The following is a 24,066-nucleotide window of genomic DNA, read 5'->3' on the forward strand; positions in this document are numbered from 1 at the left end:
TATGTAAGCTAGCTGCAATGAGGGGAAACCTGAGCGGCCCCGAACTGAGGCGGTAGTGATAATAGTGCATTACCAAACACTGTAACATGGTCAGGTCATCATACAATGGTCATACCGCATCGTTCGTCGGGCGGGTTACCAAGGGATGTGTTTGGGTTTTAGGCAGAAGAACCCATTCAAAGAATATGTTGCAGTCTCCCATAGACACCATTCCTCAGCACTCTTCTAGAGGAAACTCCATCAATGGGCCCACTACCTGTTTGGGGAGGTGTTTAGGGGCAGCACAAAGAAATGGTTCTACAAAAGGATGGAAATGACACCAGGCTATGGTTTTAGGCAACTGGATCATCTTTTCTCTGACAGGGAAGGAAAAGGAACTGGTCGAGGAAGCCAAGCGCTACCAACTAGATTTAGTCGGGCTTTCTTCGACCAAGAGGAGAGGCTCTGGAACTGTCGACCTGGATGAGAGGTGGAAGCTCTACTACTCTGGTGTGAGCCCGACAATGTCTGCTCAGGCAGGTGTGGGGATACTCACAAGCCCCAGACTGTAGCACTGTGTTGCTGAGCAGATCCCATTGAGGGATGGGTATGTGTGTTAAGGCTCCAGATGATAAACCACAACTTGGCTGTGGTACAAGCCTATGTACCTAATCTCGAGTCAGAATACTCTGCCTTCTGAGAGGAAGTGGATGCTGTTTTTGACAGGGTGGCAGACAGGGAATCAGTCCTGCTAATGGGTGACTTTGATGCAGATGTTGGAAGAGATGACCAGACATGGAGGGGTGTGGTTGTAAGGAACGGAGACCCTGACCTTAACGCGAATGGGTTGAAATTATTGGACTATTGCTGTATGAACAGTTTGTCCATAACGAATACCTTCTTCCAGCACTGAGAAGTCCATAAGTATACCTGGTACAGGGATACACTTGGACAAAGGTCTCTGATTGAAAGTATATTTTCCACTTGGTTAGACTATAATAAATTTAGTTTAATCCTTTATCCATGTGTGAGCAAACAAAGTATGCGCCTGAAAATATCTTCAGGACTGGGGCAAGGTAGTACAGTCCGCCTTTGCTACGAGTTTCCAGGTGTTGTACTACCTTACCCCAGTCCTGAAGATATTTTCATGTGCAAACTTTGTCTCTGATTGACTTTTTTATACTGTCAGCAGACCTATTTTCCTCAGTGCTGGATGTTCATGTGAGGAGAGAGAGGCAGAACTGTCAACTGACCATTACCTTGTTGTCTGCACTCTACGGCTACAGAAACAAAATGTTACCATCAATGCTGGTAGACCTAAACAGCTATACCGTGTGAAATGGGAGGCACTGGAAAATGAGGCTGTGAGAAGAAATTTACAAATAACACCCCCTCCAGGTTCAAAGAGATTCCCAGACATACTGTAGATGTTGAGGAGGAGGAGAGGGAGCTGTTCAAAACAGCTGTAACTGCCTCTGCACTCTCATACTGTGGCAGAAACCGGCTCGGCGTGGCAACGGGCAGTGAGAAAAGGACACCTTGGTGGAACCAAGCGATCTAAAAAGCTGTCTGGGCAAAAAAGAAGGCTACCTAACATGACTTAGGGTCAGGTCACCCGAGATGTGTTTCCGGTACACTGAGGTGTGAAAAGCTGCTGCTGAGGTAGTAAAGACAGCAAAGCAGAAGGCTTGGGAAGCCTTTAGAGAAAGATTAGACTCATCCTATGCAAACACAAACAAGGTATTCTGGCAGACCATCCGCTGCCTTTGAGAGAGGAAATTGTGCACACAGCAGGGGCAATTAAGGCCTCTGATGGTGCACTCTTAACAACCAAGAAGGATATCCCCCATAGATGGAGGGAATACTTTGAGAGCCTTCTTAACCCAGATGGCCAGGCATCTATGGACATCCAAGAGGTGCAGATCGGGGCGATGACTAATCTCACAGCAGAAGAGGTCCATTTAGCAATAAAATCACTACAATCAGACAAGGCTGTAGTGATGATCAAATTCGGCCTGAAATGCTAAAAGCCTTAAATCGAGACGGTGTTCTCTGGCTGACTTGAGTGTGTCAGGCTGCTTGGATATCTGGGCGAGCACCAAAGCAATGGCAGACAGGCATAATAATACCAGTCTTCAAGAATGGAGATCAGAGGGATTGCAGCAACTATTGTGGCATCTCTCTGCTCAGTCTGCCTGGGAAAGTGTATGCCAGGTGCTTGGAAAGGTGCAGGAGCATAGTTGAGTTAAAGTTCCAGGAAGAACAATGTGGCTTTCGTCCTGGTAGAAGCACAACTGACCAAATCTTCACTTTAAGGCAAGTCTTTGAGAAATCTTGGGAATATACCAAGAATGTCTACACATGTTTTGTAGACTTGGAGAAGGCATATGACCTGGTTCCTCGGGATAAGCTTTGGCAAGTAGTACAGGAGTATGGAGTGGATGGCCAACTATTAGCTGCTATCAAGTCCCTGAATGAATTCCCAGAGTTTTGTGTCAGAGTAAACAGCACAACGTCTGAACCTTTTACAGTCTCTGTTGGTATCCACCAAGGGTGTGTTCTGTGGTCCCTCCTTTTCATAATATTTACGGACTGGATTGATAGGCACAACAGAGGCAGTGAGTGTGTCAGAATTGGAAGATATAGCATTGGACATCTGCTTTTTGTAGATGACCTAGTTCTGCTTAGCTCTTCCACAGATGACCTCCAGCAGACCCTGGATAGGTTTGTAGCTGTTTGTGCAGAAGCCGAGATGAAGATCAGTGTGGCCAAAATGGAAACATTTGTGGTCTCAAGACAACCATCCCAGTGCACTCTACATGCGAGTGGAGTCCCACTGAGGCAGGTGGATAAGTTTAAATACCTTGGGTCCATATTCACAAGTGATGGAAAGTGGGATGTACAGCTAGATACTCCACTTGGATCAGCAAGCGCAATATTGCAGGAGCTTTGCCGTTCGGTAGTATTGAAGCGAGAATTAAGCCAGAAGGCAAAGCTGGCTGTCTTCAATACAGTCTATGTCTCCATACTCACCTATGGTCATGAGAGCTGGGTAATGACCAAAAGAATGCGGACATGAATTCAAGCGGCTGAAATGAGGTTCTTTCGAGGGGTTGTGGGGCTGACAAGACTCGACAGAGTCAGAAGCTCTGCAATTCGGGAAACCCTCAATACTCAACCGCAGCTTCTCCGTGTTGAGAGGTCACAGTTACGATGGTATAGGCACCTGGTCAGAATGTCACAAGAGAGGCTCCCCCAGCAGGCCCTCTTTGCCAAGTCAGAGGGTGGGAGGCCACTTGGAAGGACAAGGACTCGCTGGATAGATTATATCCAAAACCTTGGGTGGACACGTCTGGGAGTCCCACCAGAATGCCTGAGCTTGGTGGCGGAGGATCATGACCAGTGTAAGTCCCTCTTGCAGCTGCTGCCTCCACAACTCAATTAGGAAAGGTGGGCCTTGAAGATGGATGGATTTCTATAAATTTTGTAAATTTTTTTTTGTATGTATTTAAAAAATAATTTTTTACATAGTCCAGAAACTATGCTCTAGACCCCAAACATGGAACTTTTTGAAGCCACTTCAGGCCTCCAATAAGTGGGATGGTAGTCTCACATTGGGCAATGAAATTCATCTCTTATCTAAAAACAATCACAAACATCCACGTCAACAGCGGGATTTGAAACAGCAGCCTATTGGTTTGAAAGCATTTAAGTTAACCACTTGACTAATCAGGCTGGCCATTTACCTTAGAGGAGTGGGGGGGAAAAAAATCAGATAGCCTTTTAGATTTATTGATTCTTTGTCAGCCAGATAATAGTTTACAGTGTTCAGTTTTTTTAAAGGAAACCCCTACTGATCGTTATATCCAGCTATTTATCATCACCACAGTCAAAAAGTCAGAACCATTAGGACATTATCACACCATGCTCGTAATATATGTCTCACTGAAACCTTGTACGACAAGAATTGAAATCTGTCTTTTAAAAAAATGGTTTTAATGAGTCCTTTACCAAAAAAAAAATTTAACAGCTTTAGGCTGCAAGTCTCTAGAAGAAATAACATTGATTCCTCTTCCATATATTAAAGGAATTTCTGAACACACTGCTACATTTCTATGACCTCTCATCACTGTGGTGTCTTTTCATCCTGTCAGGAAGATTTCTACCTTCTTTTCCCCACCTAAAGATACGTTTCCTCCACTCAGATGTCCAGGTCCCTTGATCCTGTGGTTTGTCTTCTTTTGGACATTTTGGTTTGGTAGATATGCAGCTGCTTGTTGTGAAGAACATAAATCTTACACCCAGTATCATGAATCAGAGCAGTCTGGTCTAACTGAACAACATGCCATCTTGACTAAACAGAGAGGACTTTGGAAGAAAACCAAGTTTTTACATTAGATTCCTTGTAGAAAGGTTATACAAAGAGCTGTGAGGCATTTTTACATTGACCCAAATTTAAACAGATCTGATGGCCTTTGGATTATTATTTTTATTATTATTATTTAGGCCTCCAAGGAGTCAAAAGACTCATTGCGGGAGGTCCTTCCTAGAAAACACAAGTCTATCAAGACTCATCGTGGGAGATCCCTCCTAGGAAACACAAAGTCTATCATATCACTCCTTAAACTCATTGACCGTTCTCGCTCTCACCACTCTATCAGGCAATGCATTCCACGGTTCAACCACCCTCCAATTCCTTTTATGAGAAATATAACTGTATCAATCTTCTGTTAATTCCTAATTGTTATTTTATCATATTTATATGCTTATTTCTTTATTTTCTTTATTTTTTAATTGGGAATTTGCTAAACATCTACTGTCTTACACTGTAGTGGCAATTTTTAAAAATAGTAATTCTTTTATAGCATTGTACTTTTTGTTTCATTGCCAACATACTGAAGATACCTTAGACACTAAGATGAAAATTTTACATAAATTAAAAATGCTTCAACATAAATTCAAGTTTGCATTATTAATTTCTACAATCTCCTAATAAAGTTGCCAAATGAGACAACAATATATTGCTCCATGTGCTACTTTTGCAATGCTAAGGTAAAATGGGTGCACGAACTATTCTTCTCATAAGGGGAGATGTAGAAAGTTTATTACTTTGGATTTACTATACGTTAAAGATACTAAGAAATTTTATACTTGGTTTTTAATCCTTTTCCCAAGGAAAAGGATTAGAGGCTAATAATGACTTCATATCACATGCCTTAGTATGTATCCCATAATGCAAAGCACACCCCTTTTGGACTTCATATGACGTCTGTATTACTTCGACCTTGGTAGCTCTCCCAAGGTCTGGCTCAAACTGATGAGACCTCAACAAAGATCGAAACCAGTCTAGGTAGTGGCCCTTACCATTATGCATTGCATTATATACATCCAAAAGGAAGGGGGGGTGGTGCTTTGCAACATGGGTTACATACTAAAGCAAGTGATATGAAGCCAACTTTGAATGGATTTGGTGTACAGAGACTTGAAAAGGTGTCGTTGAATGAAGTGGAAGCGGATGTGCAGAATCATGGAAACTAGAGTTATTAAGGAGGGGGGGGGAGGAGATATGCAGACTTTAGGGAGACAGTTGAGTGTATGAATGTGTGTAATATACCCGAGCAAGTATGAAGGACAACAAATCAGAATGGGATAGTTAGTATAAGGTGTGCTTAAAGGTCAGAGCTGTATTACTGAGAGGAGACCTCCACATAGCCTTTAAAGGAATGCGGATAACCGACCAGGGCTTCTGACCTAATGTCCAATCCTCACCTTCTCGTGGTGCACCCTGTTGGGTATCTACTTGGATACTGAACGAACGAGGATGGGCTGGCAATTTAGGATTTAGCCGACCAAATTGTATTCTTATTGGTTAAACCAAAATAAAAAATGATGGTACAACATGACAAAATTTCATGCTGGCTGGGACATCACCCGGTTAAACAAGGCCCCCGTCGTTTTCGCCAAGGAACCAGGTCAAACAGCGAAAAGTCAGCTACTGGAACAAATCTGAAAACAAACCCCAACTCAACATCACCAGAGTTAAAGATCGGTACTATCAACATAAGAAGCCTGAATGGCAAATAAATGGAGCTAGCTGAGTAATTAGATAAGTACAAGATCGACATAATAGGGGTGACTGAAACAAAAAAGACAAAAACTGGTGAGATCTTTCTGAGCAATAAATACAAAATGTTATATTCAGGCAATGACAATCAAGGAAAAGAAGGAGTATCCATAGTATTCAACACAAAATATGAGGCTAATCTTCTTGAATGGCAGCCAGTCTCAAGTAGAGTAATGTGGGCAAATATGAGAATGGGGAACTGGACAATGAGACTTATTTGTGCCTATGGTCCCACAGAAGGGTCTACTAAGGTAGAAGTGGAGGAATTTTTTGAAGCTTTAGAAAAAGCAACTGACACAATGAAAAAGGAAAAGTTGGTCCTTGTTGGGGATCTAAATAGCAGAGTAGGAAATGACTGTGAGACATACAAAAATATTTTGGGAAAATTTGGAGAAAAGAGCAAAGCTAATAATAATGGCAAATATCTGTTGGATTTCTGCTCAGGACATGGACTGGTTATTACTAACACCATGTTCCAACATAAAAATGTGCACAAATTCACATGGAGAGAAGAGGCTAGGAATAAGAAAAGTCTCATTGACTATGTTATTGTTGATAGTGATGTTTTCTCCCTGGTGCAGGACACCAGAGTGTACAGAGGATTTGAAATTGGAAGTGATCACTATTTAGTCTTGAGCAGGTTAAATTGAATTTCATATTGAAAAGAATAACATGTAATAAAGTTTTAAAGTGAATAAAAGTTGAGCAGCTCTCAGATGTGAACTGTAGACTAAAATACACAAAGATTATTGAAGAAAAAATGAAAGAGTTTGAGAACAGGAATCGAACCTTGGAGATTCAGTGGCAAACTCTGAAGAAAACATTGATTGATTCTTCCAGAGAGGCATGTGGTGAGGTTATCTGCAAGGATAAAAAAATCAGAACTCCCTGGTGGACACAGGAAGTTAAAGAGGCAGTGAAGGACAAGAAGAAAGCATATCAAAAGTTCCTGGCAAATAAGTCAGCTTGTGCTCTTAGAGAATACAGAGACAAATGCAAGAATGCTAAACACTGTGTAAAACTAGCTAAACAAAAGTCATGGGAGGAGTTTGGCAAGAATATAGAAAATAAATATCAAGAAGGTGGCAAAATATTCTGGAGGTTGTTGAAGAAGCTTAGGAATGGAGGAAAGAGTGCTGTAAAAGGAGTTGATGAAAACGGGAGAAAAAGATATCCTTGAAGTATGGAGTAATTACTTTGAAAAACTGCTAAATGAAACAAGCAGTGATGACAGCACAGTGGTAAAACACACTGACCAGGCATGCAGTCAGGAATACATATCCATACTTGAAGTAGAAAAAGCCATCAAAGGCTTAAAATATGGAAAGGCAGCAGGAGTAGATGATATTCGACCAGAAATGCAGAAGTATGGTGGTATAAGTCTTACAGTGGCTGCACTGCATAGTTCAGAAAGCCTGGACAGAGGGACGAATTCCTGATGATTGGAGTAGAGCTCTCATAGTACCCATATATAAAAAGGGAAATAAAACTGAATGTGAGAATTACAGAGGTATTTCCCTACTGAGTGTTCCTGGGAAGATCTATGCCAGTATACTTGAGAAATGGTTGAGAAGAATTGTGGAAGAAAAGCTTGGTGAAGAACAAGCTGGATTCAGGCTAAACAGAGGCTGTCAGGATCAGATCTTCACTTTACGACAAATAGTCGAGAAAGCATGGGAATATAACAAAGATCTGTATTTAAGTTTTGTCGATTTGGAAAAGGCATATGATAAGGTGCCAAGAGAGAAGCTATTCAATACGCTGCAGTTATATGGTGTCAATGGGGCACTATAACAAGCAATACTTAGTCTTTATTTGAGTTGTAAGTCAGCAGTTAGAATTGAAGGAACTATAGGAAGATGGTTGAATGTTAAATCTGGTGTGAGACAAGGATGTACATTATCCCCTCTGTTATTCATTATCTATATGGATCACATTATGAAGGAAAGTGATATTAAACCAGATATCAAAATTGGAGATGTTAATGTCAGCTCTTTGCTTTATGCGGATGATGTTATACTTCTAAATAAATCTGCTACAAGTCTGCAAGATTCTCTGACTAAATTGAATAGCTGTTGTAATAGATATGGTATGAAGGTCAGCAATAAAAAGACAAAGACAATGAAAATAGGCAGACTCATTGAAAATGTCAACTGTGTTGTGAATAGAGAACCTGTGGAACAAGTGAAACATTTCAGCTACTTAGGCACGATTTTTAGTGAAAGATGGTAAATTAAATATAGAAATAGACAACAGAATCAGCAAAGCTGGTATGGTAAGTAGTCAATTGAATAAATTCATATGGAATAAGAGAGAAATTAGTCGGAACACTAAATTAGCTGTATACAAGACAGTGTTCAAACCAGTTTTAACTGATGGATCTGAGAGCTGGGTCAGAAGTAAAACACTTGATCAAAGACTAGAGACCACAGATATGAGAGTCCTGAGAAAGATTCTAGGAATGAACAGATGGCATCAATATCATATTAAAAACTAGGATATTAGGAAAGAACTTGACATTGTCAACATCCAGGAATGCGTTAGCAGAGCTAATCTCAGGTGGTATGGTCACTTAAACAGAATGGGCGAAGAAAGATTAGCAAAACAAGTGTTCTCTGCCAGGTTGGCAGCAAATCGACCCAGAGGAAGACCAAGATGTAGGTCGATTGATACCGTACAAAGTGCCTTAGACGATAGAAATATAAGATCTGATAATATTGGAGTCTTGACAAGTAACAGACGGATCTGGAGGAAAATTGGAATTGGAGGAAGTTAATAATGATGTAATTTTTTTCATGTAGTACTGTCATATCCTGTACACCCCTTGAGGGTACATGTCAGGAATTTGATGATGATGATAATGCCAGAAGTATTAGGAACAAGAAGGAAGAATTTCTGGCACTTCCAGGCCACGGGTTATTATCATTAGTGAAACATGGCTGACAGAAGATGATATAGCTAGTGGGATAGAATGCGAGGGGTATGGTGTGTTCAGGAGTGACAGGGAGAATAAAATGGGGGGAGGAGTGTTATTGATGATAGCTGATGAGTTGCCGCCAAGGAGAATAGAAGTTAAACAGCAGGATAGAGAAAAGAGCACATTTGAGACTATTTGGTGTGAGATTGAGGCTAGCAGAACAAAATATACAATTGGGTGTTGCTATAGACCAGGTGATGAAATAGATGGTGGAGATAGTATGCATAAGCAAATAGAAGAAATGAGTGGAAGGAGGGTAATTATTATGGGAGATTTCAACTATGGTAACACCAATTGGAAGGAGGAGAGGACACATGGGAGGAAGGAATTGGATTTTATGCAGTTATTAAGGGACAACTATCTGCGACAGCATGTAATGGAAAATACTAGGAGGTCAGAGAGTGCTTGACCTAGTAATTGCATCTGAGAATTTGGATTCTCAGATGCAATTACTAGGTCAAGCCTGTACAATTACAACGAATATGACCACGTTACCACCGACTGGTGGGAGTGATCATAGGGTCTTGACTTGGGAGGTGACTCAAGGTGTGGAATTTACAATTAAGACAGGATACATGTGGAATTATCGGGCTGATAAGTATGACAAGCTTAGGAGTTTGATTGGTTCAGTGCCATGGCATGCAAAACTGCAAGGGCTGGATGTTGATAGTGCATGGGAGGTGGTTAAGAAGTGTTTGCAGGAGGCAATGGCTGACTGTATACCTAGAGTCCGAATAATAAATCAAGTAGGGGTTAAATAGATGAATAACACCATTAAGCTTGAGCTGCAAAAAAAAAAAAAAAAAAAAAACTGTGGAGGGAATTTCAGGAGAAAGGTGACCAGCAGGCACACGAACGGTATAAAGCGCAGGCCAGAAGGGAAACGAGTGTGGTAAGAAAAGTAAAAGCGGATTATGAAAGAACATTAGCCATGCAGGCTAAAGAGAATCCCAAACAGTTTTTTGGATATGTTGCAAGTAAAAAAAAAATGTATATGATAGAATGATTTTAAAGAATGCCGAAGGTAGGGTGGTAACTGAATCAGTTGATATAGTGGAATTACTGAGCAAGCACTTTGCAAGAGTATATCATCTATATCAAGAGTATATCATCTACAGCTTATATGGGAATTGTGGTGAATGAAGTGGAGGTGAATAGTCTATTACAAAACCTCAATGTCAATACATCTGTGGGATTGGTTGGTATACCAGCTCGTATCGTATGTGAAGCTGCTAAAGAATTGTCAGTGCCCTTGACCATTTTGTTTAATTTGAGTCTCGGGTCTGGGTTAGTCCCAAGTGGGTGGAAAGAGGGGAAAACAGTTCCACTGCATAAAGGAGGTTCCAAGACTGCTGTTGTAAATTACTGACTGATCAGCATATAAGGAATCGTTGTCAAGGTTTTGGAGAAAATAGTCAAGAAAAAAATACAGGATTGGATAAATGAAAATGGGATACTGTATGGGGCACAGCATGGTTTTGTGAAGGATAGATCATGCCTCAGTAACTTGCTCACGTTTTATAACACAGTGACGTTTTATAAAACATCCTTACCTCTACATGTCAATGTTCTCCACATCATTCCCATAATCCTCTGTGTCGTCCTCACAATTTTAGCAAAACATCCACGAAATTTCAAGTATCTATTCACCACAATCCCCAAATCCTTCATCTCTACCTCCTCCAAAATATCCACACCAATCCTATACTCTGCATCCCATCTTTGTTTTCCAAATTAAAACCTTACACTTCGTAACATTTAACTGACATCCCCACACATCCTCACCCATTCACAGTCTATTTAAGTCCTCTTGCAAAGCTACAACATCTACTCGACTTCTCATTGCTCTCCTACTTTGCATCATCTGCAAGCCCTTTCCAATGTCATTACACAAAAAGTAAACAACAATGGCCCCAAAACAGACCCCTGGGGCACACCACAAGTGATTTTTCTCTTCTGGGATCTCATGCTCCCATACACAACCAGTTGATACCTATCAGACAGCCAATCTCCAATCCAATGCACTAATCTGCTATCAAATCCCCATCTGTTCCAATTTAACTACCAGTTTGTTATGTGATAATCTACTGAAAGCCTTTGCAAAATCTAAATATGCTACTGTATATGCATCACCCTTGTCCAATATATTTGTTACCTTCTTATAATAAGATTGCTAAAACACAATCTTCCTTTAGCAAACCCATGCTGTCCATTAAAGAGAATTCTACTACTGTCCACCCAGTTCTGAATCCTTGTCCTCACTAGCTTCTCCAACACCTTACCACAACTCCAAAGAAACAGACTGGCCTATAATTCGAAGCCTTAGTCTTATCACCTCCCTTATGAATCGGAACAATCTTTCCATTCTTTGGGACCTGGGCTAATCTAAGACTCATGTTGAAAATGCACATTAAAGGTGTTGTTAACTCCCTGGAACATTCCCTCAAGACACCATGGCTTTGTTGACATGAAGTTTAATCAATTCCTCATATATCTCCTGCTCGCTCACCATCATTGATTCCTCTCCCATTCCCAATGCTCTCAAGTTCTGAATTATGTTACAATCACAAGGATGGAATACTTTCATGAACTGCTCATTTAACACCTCTACTTTATCCTCCTCAGTGTTAATCATTCTCCCATTACCAATGACCAACATCATCCTCCCATAATCATTCTTCCTTCTACTGGCCACATATCGAAAAAACTCTCTAGGATTTCTTTTAGTGTCATTTGCTAACTGCTGCTCATACTGCACTTTGCTACCCTTACTAAGTGAGTCACCTTCCTTGCTTGCTCTTTGTACTCCTAATGTAACTGATTATCTCCACTCATCTTGTGCTGCTTCCACAATGCCTTTTTCTTCAAGAGTGTGTGCTTCACCTCTTCACTCATCTATTTTACATCTATTTTATTTAATCTCCCAACCTTTGGAATACACTCAGTCATTGCCTCTGCCAGATAATTCCCAAGTAGAGCAGCACTAACTTCTTTCCCATGCAATTCCTCATTCCATGATATTGATGTAAGCTGCCTCCAGTTTGCCATAACCACTGATATGGCTGGCCATCACTCAAGTGATAACTTCATGGTTACTTTCAGCAACTGAAGGATGATATGACACTTCATTTACAATATCTCCTGATGGGATAATCAAATTCAAGACCCTCTGTTACATCCTGTTTATAGTACTTACTTACTTAATCCTCTTCACTTCACCTGGGAGCATAGGTCTTCCACCACCATTTTCCACCAGACTCTATTTTTTTGCTTCGGCTTTTATTTGGTTCAAGTTTTTATTAATATTTGCTATTTCTTTCAGTATTGTTCTTTTCCATGTTTCTCTTGGCCTTCCTCGTCTTCTTTTACCCCGTGGGTTCCAATCTAGAGCCTGTTTTACTATTATTTTATCTTCTTTCCTCAACACATGCCTCCAACCATCTCCATTTCCTTTCACGTATCTGTTGCAACATGGGTTTCTGGTTTGTTCTCTGCCATAGTTCTTCGTTTTGTATTTGTTTTGGCCAATATATTCCCAGTATCATTCTTAAACACTTGTTTAGGAAGACCTGCACATTGTTAACTATCTTTTTGTTTAACATCCACTTTCTGATCCATACATTAGTATTGCCTTTACAATTGAGTTAAATATTCTCATTTTAGTTTTTATAGACAAATTCTTGTTTTTCCAAATATTTCTAATTTGGTTGAAAGTTGAATGCTTTTTCTTGATTCCTTATTTATTATCCACATTTCAGATCCGTACGGTACACCACTGAAGATGCACGTTTCCAGTACTCTTAGTTTTGTTTGCAGACTGATCACTTTACTTTTCCAGATGTTAACCATGGCCTTCAGATTTGTTCTTCCCTTTGCAATCCTGATCTTTATTTCTTTTTTACAGTCCAAGTCATATGTCAGTTTACTTCCCAAATATGTGAATTGTTCTACATTTTCTATATCAGTTCCATCAACTTGTATCTTTTGTTTCATGTTCTTCTCACCAAATACCATTCTCTTTGTTTTTTCAAAGTTCATAACAAGTCCAAATCTCTTCCCTTCCCAGTTTCAGTGTTTTTTGAAATTCTCTTTCGTCTTCTTCATTAATAACAATGTCATCTGCAAATCTCAGATTGTTAATTCTCATTCTGTGTACAGATATTCCTTTGGCATCTTCCTTCAATTTGTTCATTGCTCTTTCTAAATGTGTGATGAAAATGCTTGGTGATATTGGGTCTCCCTGTCTAGTACCTCTGCTTGTTTTAAACCATTTCCCCAAATCATCACCTATTCTAACTGCTGCAACCAATTTCTGCAACCCACAAATCTTCAACCTGTTCTCATAAGGTTCATTCCATAGACCTGCTATCACATAGGTTCCCAAACTTTTTCGGGCCACCGCCCACTTTGCAAGACATAAATTTTTTAACGCCCCCCCCCCCATTATAACAGTTTTCCGCGTTCAAGCCATTTGATATTTTTGACGTAAATAGCAATTAATGATACATTACTGCTTATGCCATTAAATTTTTAAAAGAAGTGGCCAATATGTGCTTCATCTTGAACACAGTTATTGCTATACCGATTTTGGTGAAACGTAGCCCATATGTAGAGATTGTAAAATGTATGCTCGAATAACATTACGCACAGTTTCATACAATGGTTTAAATATGAAAATGTGGAATACAATTAAGAGATTGCATTGCATTAGTAAGAATCTTATTGTAATAATTAAAACACCATTAAATATATTACAAAATTGTTTATTTCTAACTTATAAAGTAAAAATACAAAGCAAAAATAACAAATTAATATGAAGTTTCATACAATGGTTTAAATATGAAAATTTGGAATACATATTAAGAGACTGCATTACATTAGTAAGAATCTTATTGTAATAATTAAAACACCATCAAATGTATTAGATGGTTTATTTCAAACTTACAAAGTAAAAATACAAAGAAAAAATAACAAATTAATGTGAAGGATGAGCCTGGTGCATTTTTAAGTTTGTTAATATCGGGTTCAACTTTTGTTAAAAACAGTCATAAATCGCCACACTCAGTTATATGCAATAGGTTCCTTTTCTTAGATAGTAAATTCACTACAGCACTAAACCTAAGCTCAGCCAAATAAGAAGATGGAAATGCAATTAAAAATTTCTGCACTATTTCCCATAATCCAGGGTACCGTGTCAGTATTGATTTTTGAAGCCAGAACTCTTGGTATCCAGTTTTGAATTTTATTTTTAGTTCTTCATTTGTTGTGAGTTCTATGAGTTCCACTTCTAAATTTGATGATCCTGCTGTGCTTACATGTGAGAAAGGATCTAGAACCCAATTTGTTATATTCATGTTTAGAATATCCTTGCATCACTCATTGAAATCAACATGGAGAAACTCCAAGTGTTGACAGTATGTAAGTAAATCTTCCTTTTTGAGAGACACTGCTGATAAATTTGAAAAGTGGCTATATTCCCCTCGGCCCATATTCTGCTTGAACAGTAGAAGTTTCCCTACAAAAGGGGCAATAATGTTTTTTGTTTTAATTAAATTCAATTCATCACCTTGTTGTAGACTGACTTCATTAAATATTTTATAGAGGTCTGTCAAATAAGCGATGTCATTTTTGGATGTAATCAGGTTGGCCCGCAATCTGTCGTCTCTGTTTTCTAGGAACTCTAGTATTGAATCAAACAAATTGTAAAATTGATTCAGACAAATACCTTTTGAAAGCCAGCGAACTTCTGTGTGAAGCAGCAAACGATTGAAATCTTCATCGTTTTCACTACAAAGTTGGCTAAACAATCTGTCACTCAATGAATTGCTTCTAATCTTGTTGACTACTCTAATAACATAATGGAGCGACGTGTGCTGGCGTTCACTTAAATTTTTCACAACCAAATGTTGACGATGCAGAACACAATGTATAGCGAGTACATTTGGTACTGCTTGTTTCAAATGCACAATGAAACCCTTGTGGCACCCTGTCATTGCTGGAGCACCATCAGTAGCAGCAGACAAAATATTACGAATAGGAATGTCTTTCTCTTGAAAAAACTTATTCATGATATTAAACATAGATTCTCCCTTTGTATTCGCTTCCAAGTTTTTAGCAAATAATAATTCTTGACAAACTTTTTCTTCTTTTATGAATCGTACGTATGATAAGAGTAGTGGTTCATTATTTGGGAGAGTTGATTCATCGAGTTGAATGGAAAATTGGCATGTCTTCAAATAATCGCACAATGATTTTTCAACGTCTTCAGCCATTTCATCGATTCTTCTTTGCACTGAATTACTGCTCAAAGGAATTTTCCTGATGATATCTGATGCTGGCTTATGAAGCACAGTGTTTATTACTTCTTTTATCGCCGGTAAGATTAATTCCTCACCAATTGTGTGTGGTTTTCCTGCTTTTGTGATTAATAATGAAATATTATAAGAAGCTTGTAATCCGTCATTATCTTGTTTAGTGGACGACGTAAAAAGTTTTGATATAGTTAGACGTTTAAAATATTTTTCTTCTAGTACTTGAAAATAGGACAAATCTTTATCCTTTTTGTCAGCATGCATTTTAGTCAAATGCTCTTGTAGCCTAGAAGGCTTCATTGCTTCATTTGAAAACACTTTTTGGCAAATCAAGCACATTGATAATAATTGGTTCGTAGGAGACTGAATAAAACCATATTTCAAATACTCAATACTGTACTGTCGACATTTCTTCTTATATTCAGACATAATGAAGTAATAAAATTTGCAAAAATATTCACAAAATAAAAGATTTAATTTACACTTTGTATGACTCCACTTATCTATGACACTTTCGACTGATGATTGTTGGCAAAACACACAAAAAATAATGAAACTTATTCCTAAACCACTGCTATTTATAGATTTGAAATCTAGCCCGAATCGACTTGCATGCATCGACTTGTTTGCGATACCATCGTACTCGTGCTTTGAACAAGTCACTGCAAGCACCCATATTCCTGTCAAAACATGCTGAATTGAGTGAATTACCTGCGTAATAGTTGACCGACATACTACTAGTTAAGACTCGTCTGCTGCGTGGACAGACTAAAGCCTGTATGGCACAATCAATTTTTACAATAGCAAAAAATGAATAAATTTTTTAAGTATATAAAAAATAGAAGTTAAAATATCCTGTATGACACGTTCAATTTTTTATTTTGCACGCAAGCGCATTTTGTTCGTCCGACCACGACATTGTCCAAATAATTATAAATAAAATAATTACACAAGATATAAACAACAAACCTACAAAACATAACCACAGAAAACAGTATAATAAGTTTCGAATAATATTTGCTTTGTTTTTTCCCTCTAGTTAGCAATATAAGTTAGTATTAACTAGGCTAACTAAAATTTACGATTTTATTTCTTTCTTGCCGTTATTATTTTTACTAGTAATATTAAATTATATAAAATTGGGTTTATTTTTGTACAACTCAATTAGAAAAGTGGTTTTATATATTTTATATATACGTAGGCTGTTCAATAAGTTATAAGACTATATTTATACAGAAAACAGATTATCTTTAATCATCATCATTTACATGGTCTTTTTCGAAGTAACTACCGTGAGACGCGATGCATTTGTTCCAACGTTGTGTCTACTTCTTAAACACATGTGAAAGTCCGTTTTTTGAGAGTTCTTTCAAAACCACCTCCGTAGCTTTTACACATTTTGTTGCTTTCGAAATGGCAGCCTCTTAGTGGTGAGGAAACAGCCAGAAATTGCACGGTGCGAGATCAGGACTGTATGGAGGGTGTGGTAGGATATCTATGTTGTTCTTCTGCAAAACGTCCACTACACAACCAGTAATATGTGGCCTTGCATTATCATGGTGCAATAAGAAGCCATTCTTCAGCAATGGACACTTCCTTTTGACGTGCTGTACCATTGTCTGTAAAACATCCGTATAGTATGAGCCATTAACAGTATTCCCGGGTTCTACAGAGTGTTGGTAAACAATGCCTTCGTAGTCAAAAAACATTATGGTCATAACTTTACCAGCCAATTTTACAGTTTTTGCTTTCTTTGGGGTAGATGAAGACGGATGCTTCCATTCACTGCTTTGTTGTTTCATTGTGCAACCAAATGCACAATGAAACTTCATCCATAATGAAATTTCATCCAACCAAACTTCATCTGCTGTAATGATGTGTTTTAAGAAGTTGTTGCCTTCTTGTTCTAGTCTTTCTTTCCATTCTGTGCACACATCCACTCAATGCTCCATTTGCTCCGGTGTCAAGAGTTTGGGAATCCATCGGGCGCAAACAAGTTTCAGTCCCAAATGTTCAGCCATGAGTGAGTGAACACTTCCCACAGAAATATTCAGGACAACATGCAGCTGGTGTACTGTAATTTTGCGATCCTTCTTGATGATAATCGCTGCTGTGTTGATCATTATCTCTGTGATGGATGTTGAAGGTCTTCCCTCACATTCAAGATCTTCCACATTTTGCCTTCCTTCCTTAAAAGCTTTATGCTAGCAAAAAACACTTGCCCTCGACATTGCTTCATCGTGGAAAGCTTCGCGTATGATGTTAAAAGTATCCGATGCCGATTTTTGCAAATGCACACAAAATTTAATCGCACAACGCTGTTCCAAGGATGCTTCCATTTCGACGACTTGTTGCGGCTCATAGGCCCACCGAAACAAGCTTGCATTTAGTCACGTGACACTCTGGCACATCAGCCCGTATGCGCCATCTATCAACCTCTTTTGTTAATACAGACAGTAACATTTCTTTATTCCACAGAAATTAATATTGTGATGAGTGGTTTCGCGACACTAAAATTAGTCTTATTACTTATTGAACAGCCCTCGTATTTTGAAATGAAATATAACAAATATATTTGCTACTGTAAACATAACCTATTATACATATATACATGCTCTATTTCCTCATTGACATAAAAAAATTACATCTATTTCTATCTGACATGGTAAATTTTCAAATGATTAAATAATTGAAATAGAAAATTGATAAAAAATTGATCGTGTAAGATGGGCATACGATGAATTAAAATCCAATATTTAAAATTTTAAATGATTATCTAATCGCAAAATCACGAAAATAATTAATTTTTAAATATATATTATTAATTTCTTCTATAAAGAGCCACCAACCCCTAGACCGCCCCCAAATGCTTCTGATCCCACTATACCCCCCCTCCTCCCCCCAGAAGGCACTGAAGCCTTCGGGGGGGGAGCAGTGCCGCCCACTTTGGGAACCTATGTGCTATCATCTTGGTCACTCATCTCTAGATCCTCTCCACCCCCTCCCCATCCAGAAGAAACCCTGGCGCCCAGATATGGGCGCCAGGGTTTCTTAATAAGACCATAGACGGGGTCTTATCAAGGCTCGATACAGAGGAACATTAACCTGTTTGTCTCTGCATCAAGTGATTTCATAAGCTGATTTAGCCACTTTTGCGATGTGCCCCCTAAACTTCAACTCTCTATCCACCAACACTCACAAATCCCTATCCTTGTCAATCTCCTGGAGTACAGTTCCACCAATGTGATATACTGCTGCTAATCTTTTCACCCCAAAATGCATAACCTTACACTTTGCCACATTAAATTGACATCCATTCTCCTTAGCCCAGTCCTCCAAACTATTCAAATCATGTTGCAAAATATTGACATCCTGTGCACTCACTATAGCTCTACCCAACTTTGCATCATCAGTAAATAAATGAACAGTTCCTCTCAGATCTTTTCCCGTATCATTAATGAACAAATTGAACAGGAGTGGTCCAAGAACAGAACTCTGCGGCACACCACTAGTCACAAGCCGTCTTTTGGACTCTACTCCTGAATAAACCACTCTCTGATATCTCTCCATCAACCACCCTCCTATCCATCTCACCAACCTTATATCCATCCCCATATGCTGCAGTTTACTGATTAGAATTCCATGTGGTATCCTGTCAAAGGCCTTAGCAAGGTCCAGTAGAATCACTGTAAACCCATTATCCTTATCCAGTTCAGCCGTCACTGTGTTATAAAACGTGAGCAAGTTACTGAGGCATGATCTACCCTTCACAAAACCATGCTGTCCCCCATACAGTATCCCATTTTCATCTATCCAATCCTGTATTTTTCTCTTGACTAATTTCTCCAAGACCTTGACAATGATTCCTGATATGCTGATCGGTCGGTAATTTATAACAGCAGTCTTGGAACCTCCAAGTTGTAACACAAAACTGCAAAGAATAATAAAAGTGTTGTTTCTTATTAAAACTATTTCAAAAAAATATATTAAGTAATAAAAATGGAAACAATTCTTTTTACCTCTTGAAGGAAAGGCTCAATTGAATAGCTCAGATGTTTGCAAATTTCAGCTAAATTAGATAAACTAGAAGTTCGCACTTCAGGGATGCTGTTCTGTGCACCTTGAAGGAAACTATTTATCAGGATATCACGATATTTGGTAGTCATATCTCCTGGAAAAAATAAATAAAAAATAGTATTCTTTTTTCAAAATATTTCATAAGTTTGCTTATTTCTCTTAAATATGTTTGTGATATAGGAATATTTAGGATATAGAAAACATCCAGGGACCATGGCAAATTCAGGATCTCATGAAAATATGTTCAGTTTATTCTAATTGCCAAGATTAATAACATATCTTAACGGTTGGTACTTTTTTTTTTCTTTTAAGATTCTGAGTGCTTTTTTTTTTTTTTTCATAAGTTTTAACAAATGAATTTGACACATGAATAGACTGTATTTTTTTTTTTTCCCCAAAGAAATCTGCAATATCCTAATATTCTAATCCATCACAGGAATATCAAAATTGCATGAAGACTAAATTATATTTGCAACATGATAAGTTGCATGGCAAAATTTTATTCTATTCTATTTTATTTTTATTATTTTTAAAAAATTCAGAACTGCTGCTAAGTTATCTCCATGTTTGATAAGATAAAATCAAATTACAGACATGTCTTTAACATTCTAAACCTGTATTATTAGATCTAGTTTTATTCATATATTAAAAACTGCAAGTTTTAAAGTGCATGAAAAAAAAAGTATTCCATAATCACAATCTTAATAAGTATGGAAGCCTTCCTAGGATCTATGGTATACAAAAGCTCATAAAAAACAACTACATTATAAATCTGATAGAAAGATTATCAATCTGTCTCTCTAAAATCTTTTTTTTTTAAACTGAGTGAATTCAATGAATAATAATAACAATAATAATAATAATTATTATTATTATTGCACCCTCCATGGAGTCGGCAGACTCATCATGGGAGGTTCATTCAACTGACAACATATTTATCATGCCGAATCTGAAAATCCTTAACAGCCCTTGCATTAACAACACATTCTGGTAATGCATTCCATTCACTGACAATTCTCCATGCAAAAAATCTACTCCTTACACCCTTCTTCAGTACACTTTTACATAACTTACAGGAATGACCTCTGGTTCTCCTCTTCTCACCTTCTACTCTTTTTATAATCCCATCTGGATTAATCCGATAAAATCTTCTCGTTAACTTAAATGTCTCTATCATATCATCTTTTTCCTCCTATCCACTGAACTCTGTAATCCACATTTCTTCAGCCTCTCTCCATAGCCAACATTTCAAAGTCCTTATATTGTCTTAGTCACTTGTCTCTGGATCCTCTCCAATGTTTCCACATCACACTGAAAACCAATTGACTAGATTTGAGCACAATAGTCCAAGTGTGGTCTCTGAGTGCTTCATACAGTGACACAACCACTTCCTTATCCCCCACATGTTAGAGTAGTTCTTATCAAAGCAGCACTACGATGTGCAGCCTTTGCAACACTTGCAATATGCCCTCTAAACTTCAGTCTATTCTCAACCATCGCTCCCAAATCTTGAATCTCATCCACTTCCTGCAGTATGGCACCATCGACATAGTACACAGTCTTATATCTCTGCACTCCAAAATGCGAGATTGGTTAACTGGTTAATATTAAAACTACAACCCCGCTCCTTTGTCCAAGTAAATGTCTATTCAAATCCTCCAGAAAGGAATTAACATTAGCAGTGCTACTTATAATTCTCCCCAACTTTGCATCATCAGCAAACAATTGGCGGCCTGGTTGGCCGAGTGATTAGTGTATCCGCTTTCCAGCCAAAAGGCTGGGGGGGGGGGTTTCAAATCCTGTCGTGGGCACGGATATTTGTGATTGTCTGTGAAGTACTGGTGGTCGGTGGTAGATGTCATTGGCGTAAATGATGAAGGTAGTTGTGGTTGGTTGAGTGGTGGAAACGGAGAGTTGTAGATTAGGTGTCCTCCCTCGATGAGTCTTTGGACTCCCTGGAGGTGTTGTGTAATAATGATAATAATAACAACTGAAGATCACCAGTCAGTCTACATGATATACCCAAATCCTGTATACTATTCCTAACCAGTCTCTCCAAGAACAGAACCCTGGAGCATGCCAGTGGTTACCCTCCTTTCTTGAGACACTGCTCCATCATACACAACCTGCTGGTATCATTCAGAGAGCCAATCTCTGATCCATCTAACAATATATTATCTATTCCCATCCTCTGCAGCTTGTACACCAACTTATCATCTGGTAATCTATCAAATGCTTTGCAAAGTTCAAGAATATCACTGTATATGATTCTTCCTTATCTAACACACTTGTTATCCTATCATAAAATGCAAGTAAACTGCTAAAACAGGACCTACCCTTTAAAATCCATGCTGACCATAATAAAGAATGCTGTGTCCATCAACCAAATCTTGTATACTATTCCTAACCAATCTCACCAACGCCATGACCACAACTGCAGTTATACAGACTAGTCTATAATTGGAAACTTCTATCCTAAAACCATGCTTAGGGAGTGGTACTATTCTGTCTTCCTTCCGCTCCTTAGAAACCCCACCCACTGCAAGACTTTCATTAAATAACCAGGTTAAGGGCATAGCCAACTGTGCTGTGGTGCACATTTCTTAATACGTGTTGATGACCATGACCACAACTGCAGTTATACAGACTAGTCTATAATTGGAAACTTCTATCCTAAAACCACGCTTAGGGAGTGGTACTATTCTGTCTTCCTTCCGCTCCTTAGAAACCCTACCCACTGCAAGACTTTCATTAAATAACCAGGTTAAGGGCATAGCCAACTGTGCTGTGGTGCACATTTCTTAATACGTGTTGATATGTCATCCATTCCCACAGCCTTATTAATGTCTAACCAATCAACACCTGATACACCTCTGATTCTTTCACTTCCAATTATCCTAATACTTGCCTCCCTTCTATATACTGCACCACATCATTTACACCAGAATGACATACACTGATAAAGTGCTCGTTCAATAATTCCTATATCCTTCGCAACTGTTATTCTCTACCATGACTATCCACCAGTGTCAACCTGCCATAATTATTTTTTTTCTTACTTGCCATATAGCAGAAAAATTCCCTTGAGTTAACCTTGGCCTGAGCAGCCAATCTCCTATCATAATGCATGTTTTCTTTCTTCACCATGCTCGTCACCTTTCTAGTTTGCACTTTATACTCTTCATGGATCCAATCACCACCAACTGTCTTGTACCTCCTCCATAGCCTTTTCTTTTCCAGCACAGCTTGCTTGATTTCACTGTTCATCCATTTCACTTCTAATCTATTTATTTGCTTAACCCTTAGTATGCAGTTACACATTACTTGTGTCAGATACTGCCTTGTGAATTTCCATGTATTGTCAACATCCTTTCTACTCATCTACCCAACATACTGATGCTAACTGACTACAGAGTTTCCTATAATCACTGGCTTTATACTTCCACAGATATCCATTTTTGGCAGTAACTTTTTCTTGTTTCATCACTTCCCAAACAAGTGCCTCATGATCGCTCTCACCAACTGGCAACAGTCTCAACATCACGTTAACAACTACACGTATTAAAACCTCTAGCTGCTTCAGTCACATGATGCTTAAGATATTTACCTCTCAGAAATTCAACGAACTCACTATGTTGGGATCATAGTGTATGGGAACTCCTTGTTCCCATACACTATCTCCTCCTTCTATTCTATATTCTTGTAATTAAAGTCTCCCATTAGGAGGACCTTCTTTTTAAATGCCCAACGAATTTGCCTAAACAGTTCATAATCAGTAATCTCTGCATTCCCTGGCCTATAATAGCAACCTAGCAGATATAGTAGCCTGTTAATTTCAACTTTGAACTACACAGATTCAAAATCTGTGCATGCACTATCAACTTCCACACTTTGTGACACAATTCCTCTGCAATCATTAACAACATTCCCTGTCCTCTTTCCGCATTTCTATCCTTCCAGAAAATTATATATTCTTCCATTTCTATTGCAGACATCACATCCTCCTAAATCAACCAAGTTTCACTTATTCCAATTATCTTTGGGCATTTGTTGTTTCAAATACTCCTTACATTCGTGTACAAACATAATCCCTGTATGTTTGAGGCCATTCTACCAGGTACCAACATTCTCTATTCTAGCTGCTATATGGTCTGACCAATCCCATTTCCCTGATCCCAACTCTGATTCCTATTCCTACCAGTCTCATCCTCACCTTTATGCATTCCATCACCTTGTGCTGCTGCAACCACATCTTCAACCTCATATCCATCTTCCTCCTGACGTACAATCCATCGTATAATAATAATAATAATAATTTATAAAAATCAAGTGGATATTAGATCTAGCATTATTTCAAAGCCGAATGTAGAAACTATGGAAGTTTCATAAATATAAGTTGACCTGGGAGCCTACAGGAATACACCCGCCGGCATTTATAAGTCTCCTTATCGCAGACCACTTTAGAAAATATGCACGCTGCACACAGGCATCCATATATTCACTTTCTAATTTGGTCCATTTTTTAAGGTTCACTGGCCTGACAGCTGTTTTGAACTGGTTGGTTCTCTTCAGAGACCAAGCAGACACCTGAAGAGAGC

General features: G+C 38.6%; 1 protein-coding gene across 1 annotated transcript in view; it reads right to left on the reverse strand.

The window, feature by feature from the left end:
* Tango6 (transport and golgi organization 6) overlaps positions 1–24,066 on the reverse strand; it is a 410,302-nt gene that overhangs the window by 66,047 nt on the left and 320,189 nt on the right. Inside the window, exon 17 of the mRNA XM_090391522.1 lies at positions 19,411–19,562. Coding sequence (XP_090247648.1) covers positions 19,411–19,562 — 152 coding nt within the window. The remainder of the gene's footprint in view (positions 1–19,410; positions 19,563–24,066) is intronic.

The sequence above is a fragment of the Typopeltis vanoorti genome, chromosome 4, assembly GCF_054136105.1.
Source record: "Typopeltis vanoorti isolate ZY-2024b chromosome 4, IOZ_Tvanoo_1.0, whole genome shotgun sequence".
Classification (NCBI taxonomy): Eukaryota; Metazoa; Arthropoda; class Arachnida; order Uropygi; family Thelyphonidae; genus Typopeltis; species Typopeltis vanoorti.